The 18,268-nt window shown below is 50.8% G+C and overlaps 1 protein-coding gene across 1 annotated transcript in view; it reads right to left on the reverse strand.

Annotated features, from left to right (window-relative positions):
• Positions 1 to 3,319: 3,319 nt before the first annotated feature.
• Positions 3,320 to 18,268, reverse strand: part of RFTN2 (raftlin family member 2) — a 38,076-nt gene continuing 23,127 nt past the window's right edge. The window contains exons 6-9 of the mRNA XM_070421771.1: positions 18,024 to 18,145; positions 16,473 to 16,576; positions 8,198 to 8,276; positions 3,320 to 4,665 (exon numbers count right to left, since the gene is read on the reverse strand). Coding sequence (XP_070277872.1) covers positions 4,426 to 4,665; positions 8,198 to 8,276; positions 16,473 to 16,576; positions 18,024 to 18,145 — 545 coding nt within the window. The 3' untranslated portion in view covers positions 3,320 to 4,425. The remainder of the gene's footprint in view (positions 4,666 to 8,197; positions 8,277 to 16,472; positions 16,577 to 18,023; positions 18,146 to 18,268) is intronic.

The raw sequence follows: 18,268 nt of genomic DNA on the forward strand, positions 1-18,268 counted from the left end.
GCAGAGAGGGCAGGGGAAATGGGGGAGGAGAGACACTATTTTGACTGGGAGGACCCAATCTCTTCTCGGTGAGCAGTGAGCTTGGAACCAAGCCGAGGTCTGGCCTGGTTTCTCCACGTGGAAGCTGCGCACCATCAGAAGGAAACATCCCGGCTGGTTCCCGCCTGTGCGCGGGGACAGCCCCAGGCCTCGGTGAGTTTTGTGAGGACGAAGCAGCATGTGTGAAAGCCCCTGGCCTGAGGCCTGCATTTGCCGCTCCGTGGCTTCAGTCTCCTGCCATCTGAAAACTGTAGGGTTTCCTACGATACCTGGTAGCATTTGTCATGCCCTTTCGTGCCTTTTCGCCGCTCTAAGAACGCTGGGTGGAAGAAGCAGGATCCTCAGCTGAGCTGGTGGGGAGGGGAAGCTGCACCAGGCATGTCATCCCAGCAGCCACCGATGCGGGCCTTCTCCATGACTGGTGATGTTAGCTCTGCTCATTGGTTAAGGCCCACTCAAGGTCTGCCTTGCGGCATAAAGGGACACGTGTGCTCTGCTGGGGGCAGCTCGAGCCCAGCCAGTCTGCCTGCGGGACCCTCATGCTCTCCCGATGCGGCAGCACCCGGGGCCCATCTGCCCCAGCCGGAGCAGGAGTCACAAGTAAGTCGTGAGCGGGAGGAGGCTGAGTGAAGGCGTCGGTTTTGCTGAAAAGGTGGCAGCAGAAACATTTGGGTCGTGGAGGGTGCAAGGTCCTGCAAAAAGTCGCTGCTGTGCCTGGAATGGCGCTCCCGGCAGCGGGCTGGGGACTGGCCACAGCGGGCTTGTTCTCTTGTGTAGGTTTGCGCAGTTCCTGTCAGCTTAGCATTGAGCTTGGTTCTCCCACCAATTCTCTGAATTCTCCAATAAATATTTCTTCTATTAGAATACAGTTTAGCCCTGGCTGGAGTGGCTCGGCTGATTGGATGTTGGCCTATGCACCAAAAAGTTGCTGGTTTGATTCTGGTCAGGGCATAGGGGGCTTGCAGGAGGCAGCTGATTGAGGTTTTGCTCTCACATGGATGTTCCTCTCCCTCTCCCTCTCCCTCTCCCTCTCCCTCTCCCTCTCCCTCTCCCTCTCCCTCTCCCTTTCCCTCTCCTTCTCCCTCCCTCTCACTCTAAAATCTATATCTATATCTATATCTATATCTATATCTATATCTATATAGATAGATATCTTATATAATGAAAGGCTAATGTGCAAATTGATCAAACAGCAGAACAAGCAGTCGCTATGGTGAGCACTGACCATCAGGGGGCAGATGCTCAATGCAGGAGCTGTCCACTGGTGGTCAGTGCGTTCCCACAGGGGGAGCATTGCTCAGCCACAAGCTGGGCTGATGGTTGGCGAGCACAGCGGTGGTGGCGGGAGCCTCTCCCGCCTCTGCAGCGGCGCTTAGGATGTCTGACTGATGGCTTAGGCCTGCTGTCAGTCAGACAGTCCCTGTGGGCTCCTGGACTGCAAGAGGGCGCAGGCCAGGCTGAGGGACCCCCCAAGTGCACAAATTTTGTGCACTGGGCCTCTAGTATATATATAAAATACAGTGTACACATAGTAAAATGCCCCTATCGTAAGTGTACAGTTCAATGAGTTTTGACAATTGTATACACTTGTGTTATTTTCAACCAAATAAAGATACAGATTTCTATCACCCCAGAAAGTTCCCCAGGCGCCTGACAGTTGCTGTATATGAAATGTGTCCCTCAGAAATGCCTGTGTCGACATCCTGATCCTCAGTGCGATCGTGTCCAGGAGGTGGGGCCTTTGGCAGGTTTTTAGGTCATGAGGGTGGAGGTCCCATGAATGGGAGTCATGTCCATATAAAGAGCCCCTGAGGGCTCCCTTGCTGCCCACCGGGTGAAGTTATAGTATGAAGACGAGGGAGAAAACCAACCATTTGGAGACTGTTGTGATTCGGATTGACTACAGCTCTGCCTCCTGCTTGTGTGGGTGTCTGAGGAGCCCTGAAAGCCCTGGGGCCTCACAAAGAGCCACCTTTTTGTTTCTTTGTCATGCAGAGAACTGCAGTGACATTGACGGAGCCTGTCCTTAGCTCAGGGGTGAATCCCCGTGATTAGGTGTTAATGTGCATGAGGGAGAATAGGGTGACATTCGACCCAAATGGGAGGGAACTAGCAAGGAGTTACTGAACCTAAGACAGCAGTGCCACCAGGGAAACAGCTGAACTTCACCCCCCTCCCCCCCGCCCACATCTAGGATCTGAGTCTTTTTCATCCTAACTTATAGGTATTAAACATTCAGATAATGATAAGGTTAGTCACATTCAACTCATTAGGCATACAGAGTCCAAGTTTTGTTATCTTTTCTCAAAAGAATAGACTAAAGCTATATGTACTCTAGAACCACTTGGTCATTATTCACTATAATACAAATGTGCCATGTTACTTAAGGGTAATTGTTGGAATAAATGCTTATGAAATAGATTTTGAGGATATGACTGCTAAGTTTATTCTAATAAAGCCTTATTTATTTATTTATTTTAATATATTTTTATTGATTTCAGAGAGGAAGGGAGAGGGAGAGATAGAAACATCAATGATGAGAATCATCCATCGGCTGCCTTCTGCATGCCCCCTACTGGGGATGGAGCCCGCAACCCAGGCAGATGTCCTTGACTGGAATCAAACCTGGGACCCTTTAGTCCTCAGGCCGATGGCTCTATCCACTGAGCCAAACCAGCTAGGGCAAAATGTTTTTTAATAAGAAGAAATAACAGATTAAAAGCAAACTGTACAAAGAAAGTAAACTTACACAAATCTAATAAAATGAAAAGTGATTGATGTATCAGTTTTCCTTTAGTCAAGAATACATGTCTAGCCCTGCTCTTGATGCTGCGAATCCCCTCTGTGCGGGCTGCGTGACACAGGGGACTGCCTCGGGGCACCTGGCCCTGGGAAGAGCTGTCTGATGGTTCTGAGTCCTTTTCTGTGTCTCATAACCAGCTCACGGCATGTTGTGGTCTGCAGAAGGCATGCTTGTCTTTACCAAAAATTCAACTCTTGAATATGGAGCTTAGGTTCATTGAAAAACCGAACAAAAATATTTCTGCAAAGATTGTTGATAGCTATTTCCACAGAATAATTCTGAGCGGAATATTCTTAAGTGCCTTTATACCTACAAAGGTGAGGCTTCAGCATATGGTACAAATGGACTAACACTGTGCCAATCCTATCTGCGGTCACGGAGAAGGCCTGGTTAGTCACACCAGGTGCGTGATAACACATAATACAGAAACGTATAAACACACGGTAAACACTTGCAGTCAATAAAATGATAGCCCAATAACAAATGACATTTTATTATTCAAGTGAACTTCTAATGTCAGCACCACTGCTAATAAAAATATAGAATATGCTGAGTTCATCAATGGCAAAGCCAGCTGTCCTTCCCTTGAAGGAGCCCACATTTCAAAGCCAGCCTTTCATGGAGAAATGCAGAGCCTCTGTTCTGCAGACTTTCCATCTTTTCCTGCTGAAGTCGGGGCGAGTCACAGGCCCCCCAACCCCCTGCCCCCAGCAGAGCACAGAGGGCAGAGAGGGACCCGCAGGGCCACCAGACCCATCCCCGTGCTCTGGGCGCCAGGCTTTGGGGTCCCACGCTGCAGCCGTCGATATAAAAGTGCAATTCACAGCTCGGCAGGTGTGAAGGCTTCAGTTTCCACCCAAATTGATGTCTCCCCTTTTCATACTATTTACAATGTAAAGGAAATAAATCAATTCTTCCTGTCAACTAAGGTTTTTAAAGGCTGAGATTGGGCTCTTTCCACGTTGAGTGGTGAGGGATGCTTCTCTCTCTCTCTCTCTCTCTCACTGTAGACTATAGTGAAGCTCAATGGGTTAGCACAGGGCAGGAACATGGCGACCCTTTGAAAGCAATGACAACAAAAAGGACTTTTTTCAAAAGACATTCTAACCGGTGAGGGTTTGCCCTGTGTATACACACCACGGCTGGATCTGTTCCTCAGCCCGGGGTGTGCCTGCGTGCGGGAGGGGCATTGTTGCTCAGTGTCATTAGGACTCTCACTTCCTGAGACCCCTCCAAGGGGCACCGTGCTGGCTGAGACCCTCAGTCTTCTTGCTGGGAGGATGGAGAAGTCCCGCTGGTACCAGGCACATTCGTGAGAAAGTGACGTAGGGTCTCGGTTAGCAACCTAAGGCGGCATCTGTTCAAACAGAGGCGTTTATCTGAGAGACGTGTGAACGTGCGTCTAGAATACGAACACGCTGATTCTTCTTCCTGGTGTGGGAGGCCGAGCCCAAGCGTACGCGGATGAGGAGGAGCCCGAGCCTGGAAAAATCCAAGGCGTTACATACACCAGACAGAGTCACACAGGAAAGCCACGGCCGTGGTGGAATGACCATGTGCAGGGCCCTGGGCTGGGCCCCCTGTTACATGCACGTGACCTGCGTGACCCCGTCCTCCTGGTCCAGCTGCCCGTCGTCCAGGTCCCGCAGGAGGCCCAGCCCTAAGAGCGCGGGCCCCTGCACCCAGGGCTCTCTGGCAGGAGGGGGGATGCCCTCGGGCGGGGCGCGGTGCTCGCCGGGCGGGGACGTGGCCGTGTCCAGGCCGATGCTCCTGCTGCCAACTCTGTGCCTGTCTTCACCTTTCACGTGCCGGCTGGCCTTCCTCTGGAACACAGAGACGGGCAGCCAGGAGTTAGGAAGATGGTGCTCCCTGTCCCTCCGCCCAAATGTCCTTTCCCTGCTTCTCGTCAAGCCTCTGCTCATCTCAGGACCAGCTCGGCCCTTCGCGTTCCCTCCAGCCCCGCCCCCGCTCTCTGGTCCACACCCTGGGAGCTTCCTGGCACACTATGCTCATCACTGGCACGTTGGTTGTCAACATGTCTGGGCCCCTAACGACACTTCAGAAGAGAGAAGCCTGTTGAGATCCCCTGGGGGAGCAAAGAAGGGTAGGGATACATGAAGGGTTCCATTTTTCTTCTTGGTGTTGGTTGGGATCTAACAATAGAAAGTGTTCGAGATGCCCAGCCAGTGTGGCTCAGTGGTTGAGCGCTGACCTATGAACCAGGAGGTCATGGTTCAATTCCCGGTCAGGACACATGCCTGGGTTGTGGACTCGATCCCCAGTAGGGGGCGTGCAAGAGGCAGCTGATCAATGTTCTCTCCCATTATTGATGTTTCTCTCTCTCCCTCTCCCTTCCTCTCTGAAATCAATAAAAATATTTAAAATAAAAAGAAAACTAAAAGGAATACATTTTAAAAATATTTATTTAGCCCTAACCGGTTTGGCTCAGTAGATAGAGCGTCGGCCTGCGGACTGAAGGGTCCCAGGTTTGATTCTGGTCAAGGGCATGTACCTTGGTTGCAGGCACATCCCCAGTAGGGGGTGTGCAGGAGGCAGCTGATCGATGTTTCTCCTTCATCAATGTTTCTAACTCTCTATCCCTCTCCCTTCCTCTCTGTAAAAAAATCAATAAAATATATATTTAAAAAAAATAAAAATATTTATTTACTTTTTTAGAGAGAGAGGAAGGGAGAGGGCAAGAGAGAGAAACATTGATGTGAGAGAGAAACACCAATCACTTGCCTCCCGTATGTGCCCTGACCAGGAATCAATCCAGGACCGGAAAGTCGCTCCAACCAACTGAGCCCACACCCACCAGGGAAAAGGGACACATTTAAAAAGCACAGTAATTTCCCAGTTCACAAAGAAGTTATTTGCTGAAAGTTCATTTCTGTGTTATTTGGGAACTAGGATTACATTTTCTTAAATGTAAGAGCTAAAATTATAAAATTCTTAGGAAAAAAACAACCCCAGAAGTCAGATGCCTAGGCTAGTCTTGCAAAAGTTGGCTAACCCATAGGTCTGTTGAACCGTAGTGTATGAACTACACAAGTATTTTCTACTGGTTTTCAAGGCAAATACATAAAGCAAACAGCTTTATTAAAGCGGACTTTGTGGCCTCCCGGGGAATGTAACCGCTGTCTAGGGCCGTGGTCGGCAAACCTCGGCTCGAGAGCCACATGCGGCTCTTTGGCCCCTTGAGTGTGGCTCTTCCTAAGCCTTAGGAGTACCCTAATTAAGTTAATAACAATGTACCTACCTATATAGTTTAAGTTTAAAAAATTTGGCTCTCAAAAGAAATTTCAATCGTTGTACTGTTGATATTTGGCTCTGTTGACTAATGAGTTTGCTGACCACTGGTCTAGGGGATGGTTTGTGCAGGAAGACGAGCCCTCGGGCAAGTTCATGGGAAAAGCCCACAGTGGGCCCGCTTCCCCAAAGAAAGGCCCAGCTTCATATCCGAATCAGACGCAGTTGGGAGGTGCTGACATCCCCCAGCGCCCCCTCGAATTCATCCAATGCAAACACTAGATTGCAAACCCTCTTCCTTTTTCTTCTCATTCACCAAATGTATTGAGTTTAATGCACGGAGTGGAGCTGGCAGATTTCCTCTTACCCGGGCACAGGGTTTGAGAATGGCCTGTTCTCCTGGCACTGGGCCTCCTGCTGGCCGGCGAGGAGCCAGCCTTTCGGCTGCAGGCAGCGCCGACGGGTCCTGCCAGACGGGCTCCTTTCTCAGGCCTGGCTGCTGGCGCCCTTTCCCACGTGCATAAAGCCCCATTCACTCTGGAACGCCCTCCCAACGCTGAATGAATACAGACGGAGGGCGAGGGCCGGGGCACTTGGCGGCGATCCTTTCCTGCCTCCTCAGCACAGAGCCAGAGGTAACTTCTGCAAGAAGCTCCCGATTGTGTCCCCGGCGACAGAGGCCAGCTCTCACATACCAATGCCAACTTCCTTAGTAAAAACCGGGTACTATTTAGGGCTACACGACATTCATAGCCATTCACTTTTAGGTAAGTGTTAAGTAAACGGCCACCACATGTAAATGCCAAGCGTTAGAAGGTGACAAGTGCCTCCCATGGGACTCTACAAATGATTTCAGAACACTTCCCCTTTTTACCCCGTGACTCTTAGTAAGTACATCTTCAGCAGCGACAGTGCCCGCCCCCCCCGCAACACACACACTCCATGTGAAATAATAGCTTTTCCAAGCAATCCAACCGCAGGGTCTGAGGACTGAGCGTGCAGGAGTCGGCAGCCAGACCAGCCGGCCTGGGAGAGCACCTCCTTGAACCCCTCACTTGACAGAGGATGGACCTTGCCCAGAAAGAAGGCGGGGCTTGTCCACGGGCAGGGAAAGGCTGGCTTCGAGCTGGAGTCCCAGCGTTTCACCGTATTCTCTCCACGCTCATCTCACCCACACCTACCCACAATACGAGGCGAGGTAACCATCTGTGTGTTCCCAAATGAACATTTCCAGGTATTTTACAGGATACACGTGCAGCGTGGAAAACCTGGCAAAGCCCACCCACAACCCCATCTTGCAGAGAAACCACTGTTAAAATGCGGTGGGTTTTACTGTTTTCTTCTCTAAATAGCTATGTATTTGCATTTGCACATGGGTGTGTGCAGCTCACCTTTCCACTGAGCACAATATTTCTTGTTTTATCTTCTTTTTTTTTTTAAAAAAATATATTATTGATTTCAGAGAGGAAGGGAGAGGGAGAGAGAATCATCAATGATGAGAGAGAATCATTGATCGGCTGCCTCCTGCACGCCCCACACTGGGGATGGAGCCCACAATCTGGGCATGTGCCCTTGACGGGAATTGAACCCGGGACCCTTCAGTCCGCGGCTCTATCCACTGAGCACCCAGCCAGGGCGCAGGTGTAGGTCTATTACTGTCTTGGAAACATCTCTAAGACATGGCGTGGAGGAGAGGGCTACTGAGGGAGCTTGTTTATGCAGACTCATCCGTGGGTCCCCAGGGATGGGGTCACCTCTGGCGATGGTCTTCTCCTGGTCCTGGTGCAGGACAGGGAGCCGCCCTCACACAGGGACACCTGCTCCTTGTCAGAAAGGAGGGGGGTAGCGGTTCCTCCTCCGTCTGCTGCCGCTTGATCGCCTTCAGCTCAAAGTGACTCTTCCGCCACAGTGGCCCATTCTGAGTGGCCATCCCAGACCCCGGGAACCGGCTCAGGGCGGGCAGCCTGCACCCACATGCCTCGGGTGAGCAGACTATTCCATATCCACACCACACCTCCCACCTGCGCTCCCCATCTGGCATTAAATGGGCGTCAGGATTAAATGCTCCAGCATCACATCCCGCCCACAGGGCACCACCTTACTCACTTCCGGGGTCTGAGCCGCTGAATTCCACAGAGCGGGTCTCTGAAGAAACACCACCTGCTTTGTAGCCAAATTCCCTTCGCTGCAAATGAGAATAACAGCGTTAGTCCTTGTGGATTAGTAATTCTTTTTTTTTCTTTCTTAACTGTAAGAACATTTATTTGGTTAATCACAGAGGTATAAAAAGCAATTCCAAGAGGTTGACGGTTCGATTCCTGGTCAGGGCACATGCCTGTGTTGTGGGCTTGATCCCCAGCAGGGGATGTGCAGGAGGCAGCCGATGGATGATGTTTCTCTCTAATCGATGTTTCTCTCTCTATACTCTCCCTTCCTCTCTCTCTAAAAATCAATGGGGAAATATCCTGGGGTGAGGACTAAAAAAACAAAACTGAATGTGGTCATTACAAAAGAAAGTGTGAATGTTGAAAATGTGTAACCTCACCTGCTAACGTCACTATTTTCATCTCCATGTCCGCTGCTAGTCCTTATCACACATGTGCTTCCGTGTGTCTGTAACTGCCACATATTTGCATTTCCGTGTTCTATGCTCTTCATGTAACACCCTTCCCTTGTTTGTGATCAGATTCTTAGTCCCTGCATAGTGTCTCAAAGACTTAAGATACCGAAATGTACTATCTTTTTTTAAAAAAATATATTTTATTGATTTTTTACAGAGAGGAAGGGAGAGGGACAGAGAGTTAGAAACATCGATGAGAGAGAAACATTGATCAGCTGCCTCTTGCACACCTCCTACTGGGGATGTGCCCGAAACCAAGGTACATGCCCTTGACTGGAATCGAACCTGGGACCTTTCAGTCCGCAGGCCAACGCTCCATCCACTGAGCCAAACCGGTCAGGGCCAAAATGTACTATCTTTCTTGATTATTGAAAAATTAAGTTGTTTCCAGTTTTTTGCTAATTATAAACAATGCTGCCGTAGAAATATGTCTCGTCTTCCTAGTCTTATGACTCAAGGAATCTTGAAGTAAATTCTCAGAAGCGGGGTTGTCAGGTCACGAATGTTAATTAAAATGTTTGCATCGTCAAAGCTGCCTTTTAAGAAGAGGAGGCGAACGCGGGCCCGAGTGTGAGGAACTGTACGTAGATTTTCAGTCGAGGGGCTGGGGCCGGAGCCAGTTTTCTTTCCAGATGCTCCTTTGTGGGCAGCTACTCAGTATTCTCCTTAGTCCACTGCCCTCGTGGTGAAGTGCCCTTTGCCAAAGCCTACGTGGGGTTTGGGTTTCTCTGAAGGGTTTTCAGAGTCTCCATGGATTTAGGGGAAGGAGACTGCAGCTAATGTTGCTCAGTTACGACTTTTATTATGCAAAAAACCAAAACCAAAACCAAAACCTCACTACTAGCTTTTTTTTTTTTGGAAAACAAATGCAACATTGAAACTCTGGCCCCACCCCATTGAGTGCCCCACACTTAGTAATACTGTTGAATTTTGAGAAACAAGCAAATCTCCTCTTCCTCCTTCTCCTTCCTCTTCCTCCTTCTCTTTCCTCTTCCTCCTTCTCCTTCCTCCTCTTTCTTCTTCCTCTTCCCCTTGTCCTTCTCCTTCTCCTTCCTCCTTCTTCTTCTTTAAAATCCTCATCCGAGGAGTGAGGTTATTTTTCACACACACACACACACACTCACACACATACACACACACTCACACACATACACACATATATATAAATATATATATCCAGTCTTGAATTTTTGGGTTTTAAGTTAGGAGAGGTCTTTAAGAATTCATTTACTTGTACTTCCTTTTAGTATATGTGCTGCTGAAGCGAGCACTTGTACTTGCTTTTAGATTTCTTTTCATTGCTTTGAGAGAGAGAGGAAGTGGTGGTGGTGGTGGGTGGGTGTGGGGGGGGCGGAGATGGACCTGTTGTCCCGCTCATTTATGCATTCATGGGTCTACTCTTGTATGTGCCCTGACGGGGATCAGAACCACAACCTTGGCGTTGGCGTATGGGACGATGCTCTGCCCACGGAGGACCCGGCCAGGGCTGTACTCACTGCTCCCTGACCGCACTCTCCTGGCTGCATGTTGCTTAAGGTGGCCCGAGGGCGGAAGTGTCCCTGGTGTTCATACTTCCACTTGCCACCTCCGCGTGCCTAGGGGCATCACTAACTGACACCACCTTCTGGCCTCTGAGCCTGCTGCGGGCTCAGAGCCTTCCTTGCCGAGTCCGGGGGTCACTGTGGGACCAGCGCAGCCGCGAGAGGGAGGCCACGCTGCCCGCCAGCCCCGCCCGCCGCCAGGAACATGCTCTAAACCTTCTTGGGAAGCTCTGTTCTCTTATGATAAGACACCACGGCCTTCACACACCTGCTCCCCTCCTCACCCTCGTCCTTTACCACGTTCCCTGCCTTACACTCAGCTCTGCTTCCTCTGGGAGCCTTTTCAGGTCTCTCCCCTCCCCCCTCTCCCTCCCCCATTAGGTGTTAACACCTGAGACGTGCTGCGTATCTGTTGTGCACTGTGACCTTTTGAAGGAACACAAGCCACTATAATGTCTAAGGCAGCCGTGGGCAAACTACGGCCCACGGGCCGGATCCGGCCCGTTTGAAATGAGTAAAACTAAAAAAAAAAAAAAAGACCGTACCCTTTTATGTAATGATGTTTACTTTGAATTTATATTAGTTCACACAAACACTCCATCCATGCTTTTGTTCCGGCCCTCCGGTCCAGTTTAAGAACCCATTGTGGCCCTCGAGTCAAAAAGTTTGCCCACCCCTGGTCTAAGATGTTCGCGCCCCAACACAGCTGATTCTCACCCTCGGGGCACATTCCCCTGTTGTGTGGGCCCCATGGCAGGACCCATGGTCTGTCTGTTCTGCATGAGTTATTTGTGACTGTGTTTTCTCTCCTAGCAGATGAGTCCTCGGGAGCCGGAGTCTGTCCCTAGAGCCGGTAAAATACTGCCTGTGCACACCAGGCACTCAGTAAACATTTGAGCTGAAGCAAAAAGCCATGCTGTTTCAATAAGATGCAAGAGTGGGAATCAGGCTGAATGTAAGTGAGCTGGTTTCTGACAGTGGCTTGTCGGCAGCTGCTCAGCCACGTGGGACAGAAAACAGCTCTCACAGGACGGTGTCCGCACGGCTTCAGCGTCCATCAGACCGGAGGGAGCGGCGGGTGGTAGTTTCTGATTAGTTTTGCGTCACCGTGTACATTTGTGAATTGCCGTGGTTTAATGATTGCCGCTTGGAAATGAGATATGAAATCAAAATTGACTTGTTAAAAGCAGAAGCATGAAGTTAAATTTTAGCTTGCCCCTTTGTAGTTGGCGGGTGTGTGGTCATGAAGTCCTGTGCCCTGTGACCCGACCGTTTCTTGGGTAATCGGTGTGTGTGTGGGAAAGCCACAAAGGCCACCACCACTGTTCAGCTCCTCCCAGCCCTTCCCCCTGGGACAACGTGCAAATTTAAGTTCAGATGCGGAAGAGTGATTACTGCAAGTACATGGAGTAGACAAAGGGGCTATTTTAGAAAACTCGGCCTTATCTGAATGCTGCTCACTGCAAGGTAACGCTGATTACACAACACCGCACAGAACTTAATCGGAGCGGGAGGAGGGGTGGGTGAGAGGGCAGCATGAACCCCAGTCTCCCCTCCCCGTGCACAGGGCTGGTGCTCAGGGTTAGGAGAGGGTCTCAGACACGCCAGGGCCTTCGCTGCTTCTGGCTGGGGGTCATGAGGCCATGAGCCTTTCTTATAGGGGCGTGGGGTCTGGCATCACAGTGAAAGGACAACTTTCTCTTTTGTTGTTTATCCCTTGTCGTTAAGGAGCAGAATTTTATATTCTCAGTGAAGTATCACTTGATTCTAACATTCTCCCTTTTTAAGGAAAAAATTTTTTAATTGATTTCAGAGAGGAAGAGATAGAAATGGGAACGATGAGAATCATTGTTTTGCTGCCTCCTGCACCCCCCCACACTGGGGACCAACCCACAACCCGGGCACGTGCTCTGACCGTGACCTCCTGGTTCATAGGTCGACGCTCAACCACTGAGCTCCGCTGGCCGGGTTCTCTCTCTCTTACTGTAAGGTTATAATTCAGTGCTTATGAAAGTGCATTCTAATCACCTTGGATTCTTGTTTAATGGCACCACCCTGCCCCTCCCCCCCTGGTATTTGGGGAGAGGGGAGCGACTATCGTTTTGAGGCAGCCACACAGACGGAACTCTGGCTCAACTTCCACTGTACTCCTGGGAATATGTGAAGATCAGCAATATTAGCTCCTAGTTTGGCTAATTTGATCCTCTACCAGATTTGCCCTAAAGAGATTGTCAATTCTCACCTTGTTTTTTTTTTTTTGAAAAGAAAAGAATCGGGCCCATTTGTATAACTGCATAGCCATAACGATTAAGAAGGGATTCTGGTAAATTCTCCGGGCAGACAACAATCATCTTGGAACGATGTAGTGATATCAGATGACCACACTGAGGTTTCCATGGTAATCAGCTTTGACCGTTGGTGGTGTGATAATTGCTGAGGATAAAGAAGTAACAATGTTCACCTGGAAACCCACTGAGAAAGTGCCTTCGTGCAATCTGATAACGGGGTATGTTTGAGTAATTAAAGAAAGGAGGAGGAAACACCTTATGAATAGACCATTCAGGTAGGGCTTAGATTTCTCGACCCCTTTGGCGGTCGAACGACCCTTTCACAGGGGTCGCCTAAAACCATCCTGCATATCAGATATTTACATTACGATTCATAACAGTAGCAACATTACAGTTATGAAGTAGCAAAGAAAATAATTTTATGGTTGGGTCACAACATGAGGAACTGTATTTAAAGGGCCAGAAGGTTGAGAACCACTGGCTTAGGTAATAGAAAGGAAAAGCTGACATGGTTTAAGACGATTGGATATGAGACAACGATCTTTGAGGAAGAGCGTTTCACTGGTGTTTGCACAGACAGGTGGGCTCCCAGGAAAGGTGGTGACAGGTATGGTCTTTGTGGGTGTGAGCCTGCGTGTAAGTGTACATCTTCAGTGTCGTTAATTACCGCTGTTTCTTCTACTGGCTTGTAACGCTCAGTGCTGATTTCGTATAGCGTGAGCTACGCTACTGACGTCTGCTGAAATATTATGATTTCGGACAAGCTGGGTTATCATCCTTACCCAGGGTTTCAACTTCGTAGGGACTTTGGCTCTGCTAAAGAATTAGGTCCTGCCCTAGCCGGTTTGGCTCAGTGGGTAGAACGCCAGCCTGTGGCCTGAAGGTCCCGGGTTCAATTCTGGTCAAGGGCACACGCCCGGGTTGTGGGCTCAATCCCCAGTAGGGGGCGTGCAGAAGGCATCCAATCAATGATTCTTCCTCATTATTAATGTTTCTATCTCTCTCCCTCTCCCTTCCTCTCTGAAATCAATAAAATATGTTTAAAAAAGAAAAAGAACGAGTGTCATAGAGCTCGTTCCTGGTGATGCTGTAATTACAATGAGATTTGTTTAGCTCTGGCCCGAGGGATCAGTTGGATACAGAGTCGTCCCCTTACGCCAAGGTTATGGGTTTGATCCCCAGTCAAGGCACCAAAAAAGAAGAGATTCCTTAAGCTCAAAGCCTGGACCATTCTTCTAGTTTCAGAGACTAAACTCTTTCAGGCTCTATCGTCCACCTGGACCGAGTTGAACTGCACGTAGTATTTTTCTTTCTGTACAGATGACACGGCCAACAGTCAGTGCTGTCTGTGTGGGCACCGCGGCAGCGAAGACCAGCACGTGACAGGCACCGGGACAGCACATTGGACAGGAACCAAAAGGCAGAGGATGAGCAGGTTTTACCCACAATCTTTCTGATCAGATCCCAGCAAACCTTTACCTTCATCCTATATTGTCTACCTTGCAGCAACTTACTAAACACAAAGGAACATTGCAAAATGTTCCTGACACACGGAAGCACAGTTGGCCCTGGGGGTTGTAGTGTACCTTGTTGCGTAAGGGCGACTGCTGTTAAAATACATTTTCCTGCTGCCTTCTATCTGGGCCAACAGCAGATTCCCGACTGGGGCTCTGCCAACGGGTGACTCTGCCTTTTTACCTCATTACTACTCAAGAGTTCCATCTAACTGTGACAGTCTGTGTACGCTCTCTTATTTATTTTTTATAAACTAATTTTGTTTTCTTATTGAATTGATTGGGGTGACTTTGGTGAATAAAACCGTACAGACTCAAATGTACAGTTCAATAAAACATCATCTGCCCACTGCCTCGAGCACTCGGCACCCAAAATCAAGCCTCCCTCCTTCCCATTCATCCCCCCTTTCACTACTTCCGCCTCGCCCACCCCCATGCACCTCTTTCGCCATACTGTTATCCGTATTTTTTGTTGTTGAATCCCTTTACCTTTTTCACCCTGCTCCGCAACCCCCTCCCCTCTACGCTCTCTTATTTTTAATACGACTATGGAACTTATAGACGAAAGTACTCCATAGCCCTTGACTAGGGACTATATTATACTACACAATACACAAACCTGAGTTGGCCCAAGCTGAATGCAAGCCCCTGGTTATGTACAGAATGTGGGCTGCACCAGCTACAAGCTCCTTCCTATAGAAATCTTTTCATTCACTGATCGATTCTTTGCTTTTTATTTTCTTGTTGAACTTATTGGGGTGACATTGGTTAATGAGATGTGCACTGTACTGTGTGTTCATCATCCTAAGTCGAGTCCCCTTCCGCCACCATTATCCCCCCTTTACAACCTCTCTACCTGCCCTCACCCCCTCCCTCTGGCATTCCCCATACTGTTGTCTGTGTCCATGAGTCTTTTTCTTTTCTTTGCTTAATCCCTTCACTCTTCTCACGCAGCCCCCAGCCCCCTCCCCTCGGACAGCTGGCAGTGTGCTCTCTGTATCCCCGAGTCTGTCTCCACTTTGTCAGTTTGCTTTGTTCACTAGTTGCCACAGAGAAGCGCATCCTATGGCCCTGGCCCTTCTCTGACGAGTGTAAGTCACCTAGGGTCTCGTCATGTGTGGGATGTAATTGTAACCAGCTCCTGACGGCCCACTGGGCGTGCTCCCCAGTGACTCAGGTTGCTGGGCTTGAAGACAGAATCCTGAGAATTACTGCCATCCTGCGATCTGACAGGCATGTCACAGCGTTTGAAAAGATGGGAAATAATGCTCCGGGGAGCTGCCACTCACAAGTTGAGACGTTACCAACGGATCTCTGAGAAGAAAAGCGGGTGAATTGCTCTGATTACTTCTAATCCCTCTCTCAAAGCTTGAGCTGGCTCACTCTGAATCCGCCTCTATCCCTCTCCTCACCCGAGGAAGGGCTGGCTGTGTTATAAAGCCACGTCAGTCAAATGCCTTTCAAGGGTGGGGGACCTGGGACCTGGTACGCTGCTAAGCTGGGAACACCAGAGACCAGGAGGCTGGGGGAGGCGGGAGGGGGTTGCCTCCCTCAGCCAGACAAGCCGATTACAGCTCAGGACAGCCCGGCCCAGGTGCAGTGCGGCCCCTGCAGGTAGCCACTGGCCAAGCAGGACAGCCCTGCCGTCAGTCACTTTCTCGATGCCAAATAGGGCAGAGGGCACATCTCCGAGTCCAGGAACAGGAAAGCACGTTACACAGAGGACTTAACAGGTCTCTCTCTCTCGCTCTCAAAAAAAAAGAGTACAATTCATTTTTTCCTTCCTGGTATCAGTGAAGTGATGGCATTTTGGCTCTAACATTCTAACGTGGGCACTTGTTTCAGTGCGAACAGCTAACAAGCCCATGCTCCAGGGGAAAACGAACCCATCGCACTGCGGGATGAATGGAGGCAGAAATGCCTCCTCCTCCATGCTGGCCTCCAGGGTTCTGCAGTCCTAGCCCCAGCTGTGTGCTGGGTGAGGGCAGCTTTGCACGGGCAGAGCAGAAGGGCAGGACCAGGGGCCCTACAGCGTGGGCTGTGCTTCTCTGTCTGCAGATTTATGTCGACTCACTGTTCACTCTGGGGAAGAACCAACCAGCACCCTGAGTAGGAAAAGGGAGTGCGGCCTTCTGAGGGGTGCCAAGGCTGTGCGGGGCTGGGAGGCAGGCTCCGGTCCCTGCCCTGGCCGCCCTGGCGAGCCGGCCTGAACTCGTGTGCCCTCGGGAGGAGGCAGAGCCGCTGGTACACACCTGACGCCAGGGGGTTAGATCTGCTCCTCTCCAAGGCCCGTGAAATGAGACGAGAAGTTCAGGGAATGCTTTCTGGAGGCACTGCATAGGGATTTCTTAAACGGAGTTAGCCGACACAGAACTCTAATTTAGAATGAGAAGAGAGTGCGAGGAGACGGGGCGTTACCTGTCATGTCTCAGGATAGGTGTCGGCAGCACGCTTGTCAGGAGCCACCCAAACTCCGCCAGCGTGTGCAGCAGGGGCGCGTAGTCCGTCTTGATCTCGCAGCCCTGCGTGACAACAACAGCTCAGGTCCACGCCCCCCGCCCCCCCAAGAAATTCGGTCAAGGGCGGGGGTGTTCTGATGGGTGTTCCCCCTCCAGCAAGTTCACTTTCGCTAGTGCCGGCTTCCTGGCCTTATGCTCTGCTTCCTGCTGCCTCGAACCCTGGCCCAGTGGAGACACTGGCGTGGGGGTGGGGGGGGCGTCAGGGCCTCTGGCTGCTCTCTAGAATCTGGCTTTCCTGGGTCCCATTCCCTGGGCCTGGTCTGGCCTCCAACGCTAATGGGGGTGGGGAGTGGGAACCTGCGTTCTCAATGAGCTCCCAGGTGAGCTGGATCCCAGTCATCTGCAGACCTCACGTGCAGAAACACGCGTCTGGGGCCCGGACTGAGGACCAGAGCGGAGAGTGTGCACCGGGAGTGAGAGGTGAGAGGGGCTTGCCATGGGTATTGATTTTGAGTTTAAAGCTGGAATGGATTTTTAGTGGCGCTTTACCTCTTCCCCCCAGTCCTGTCCCCTCCTCTCACTGGGTTTCTAGCTGCCTGGCAACATGGGCTACGTCTCTGCCCTTGGTGAGGCCAGAGAGGCACACGCGTCCACAAAAGAGCCTGCCAGCGAGGGCCGAGGGCCACGGGCCCACACGATGTGCCTGAATTCAGCCTGTCCCCCTCGGGCGGCCTGTCCCCCTCGGGCGGCCTGTCCCCTTCAGGTGGCCTGTCCCCCTCGGGTGGGCGGGCTGTGAATCAAGGGCACATGGCAGCCAGGCCTCCCTGGTCAGGAGGCAGCGCGTGGAGGTTCGGCTGCTGAGAGAGAACACCTTTCGGATGCCTTTGGCTTTGAGAGGTCACAGGTCAGAAACCAGGTCCCTTGATTGCTGGAGACAAAGGCCAGCTACCGTGGGAATTTGTTCACATTCACCCAGGAGCCGGGCACTGCACAGAGAGCCTCGGGGCAGGGGGCTCAGTTTGGGCTTGAGGGCCAGTCTTGGGGAATTCGCTGCCATTCGTGCAAGGTCATTGTTTTGCTGTCTTATCACAAGTTGGGCGTCACAGGCACTGCTCCCCCAGCGGAGAGAGGTTTGAGGTTTGCTCCTGCGTCTGAAGGCTGCTCAGACAGCAGGGGGGGGGGGGGGGGGGGGGGCGGCTCACTGTGCGAGGCGGTGAAGGCCGTTAACATCATATAAAACGAGCCCGGCCGGCGTGGCTCCGTGGTGGAGCGTCGACCTATGAACCAGGAGGTCACGGTTCGATTCCCAGTCAGGGCACATGGCCCGGTTGTGGGCTCGATCCCCAGTGTGGGGCGTGCAGGAGGCAGCTGATCGATGTTTCTCTCTCATCAGTGTTTCTAACTCTCTATCCCTCTCCCTTCCTCTCTGTAAAAAATCAATAAAATATTTAAAAAGTATATAAAACTAAATATGAAAGTAAAGCTGAGTTGCCAGCCAACGGCAGCTCACCTCGATGACAGTCCATTGCTCCACCACGATGGCGTCATTTCCTGTTCGGCTGGACCCTGGCACCCGGGAGCCTTCCTCTTCGTAGATGAAGAACCCGTCCAGCGCTTTAGGCACGTGGTCCCCTGCGAGGAAGAGGATACAGCTGAGAAGAGTTGCAAATACGAAGTGTTTCTTAAGAGTGTCCCCGTCCTTAAATAACCCTCGGAGGAAGCAGAAAGGCAAGCAGGTCCCTTTGTCAACATTTG

Source organism: Myotis yumanensis, unplaced genomic scaffold, assembly GCF_028538775.1.
Source record: "Myotis yumanensis isolate MYYU_CA2020_CCGP unplaced genomic scaffold, mMyoYum1.0.hap1 SCAF_8, whole genome shotgun sequence".
In the NCBI taxonomy this organism is placed as follows: domain Eukaryota; kingdom Metazoa; phylum Chordata; class Mammalia; order Chiroptera; family Vespertilionidae; genus Myotis; species Myotis yumanensis.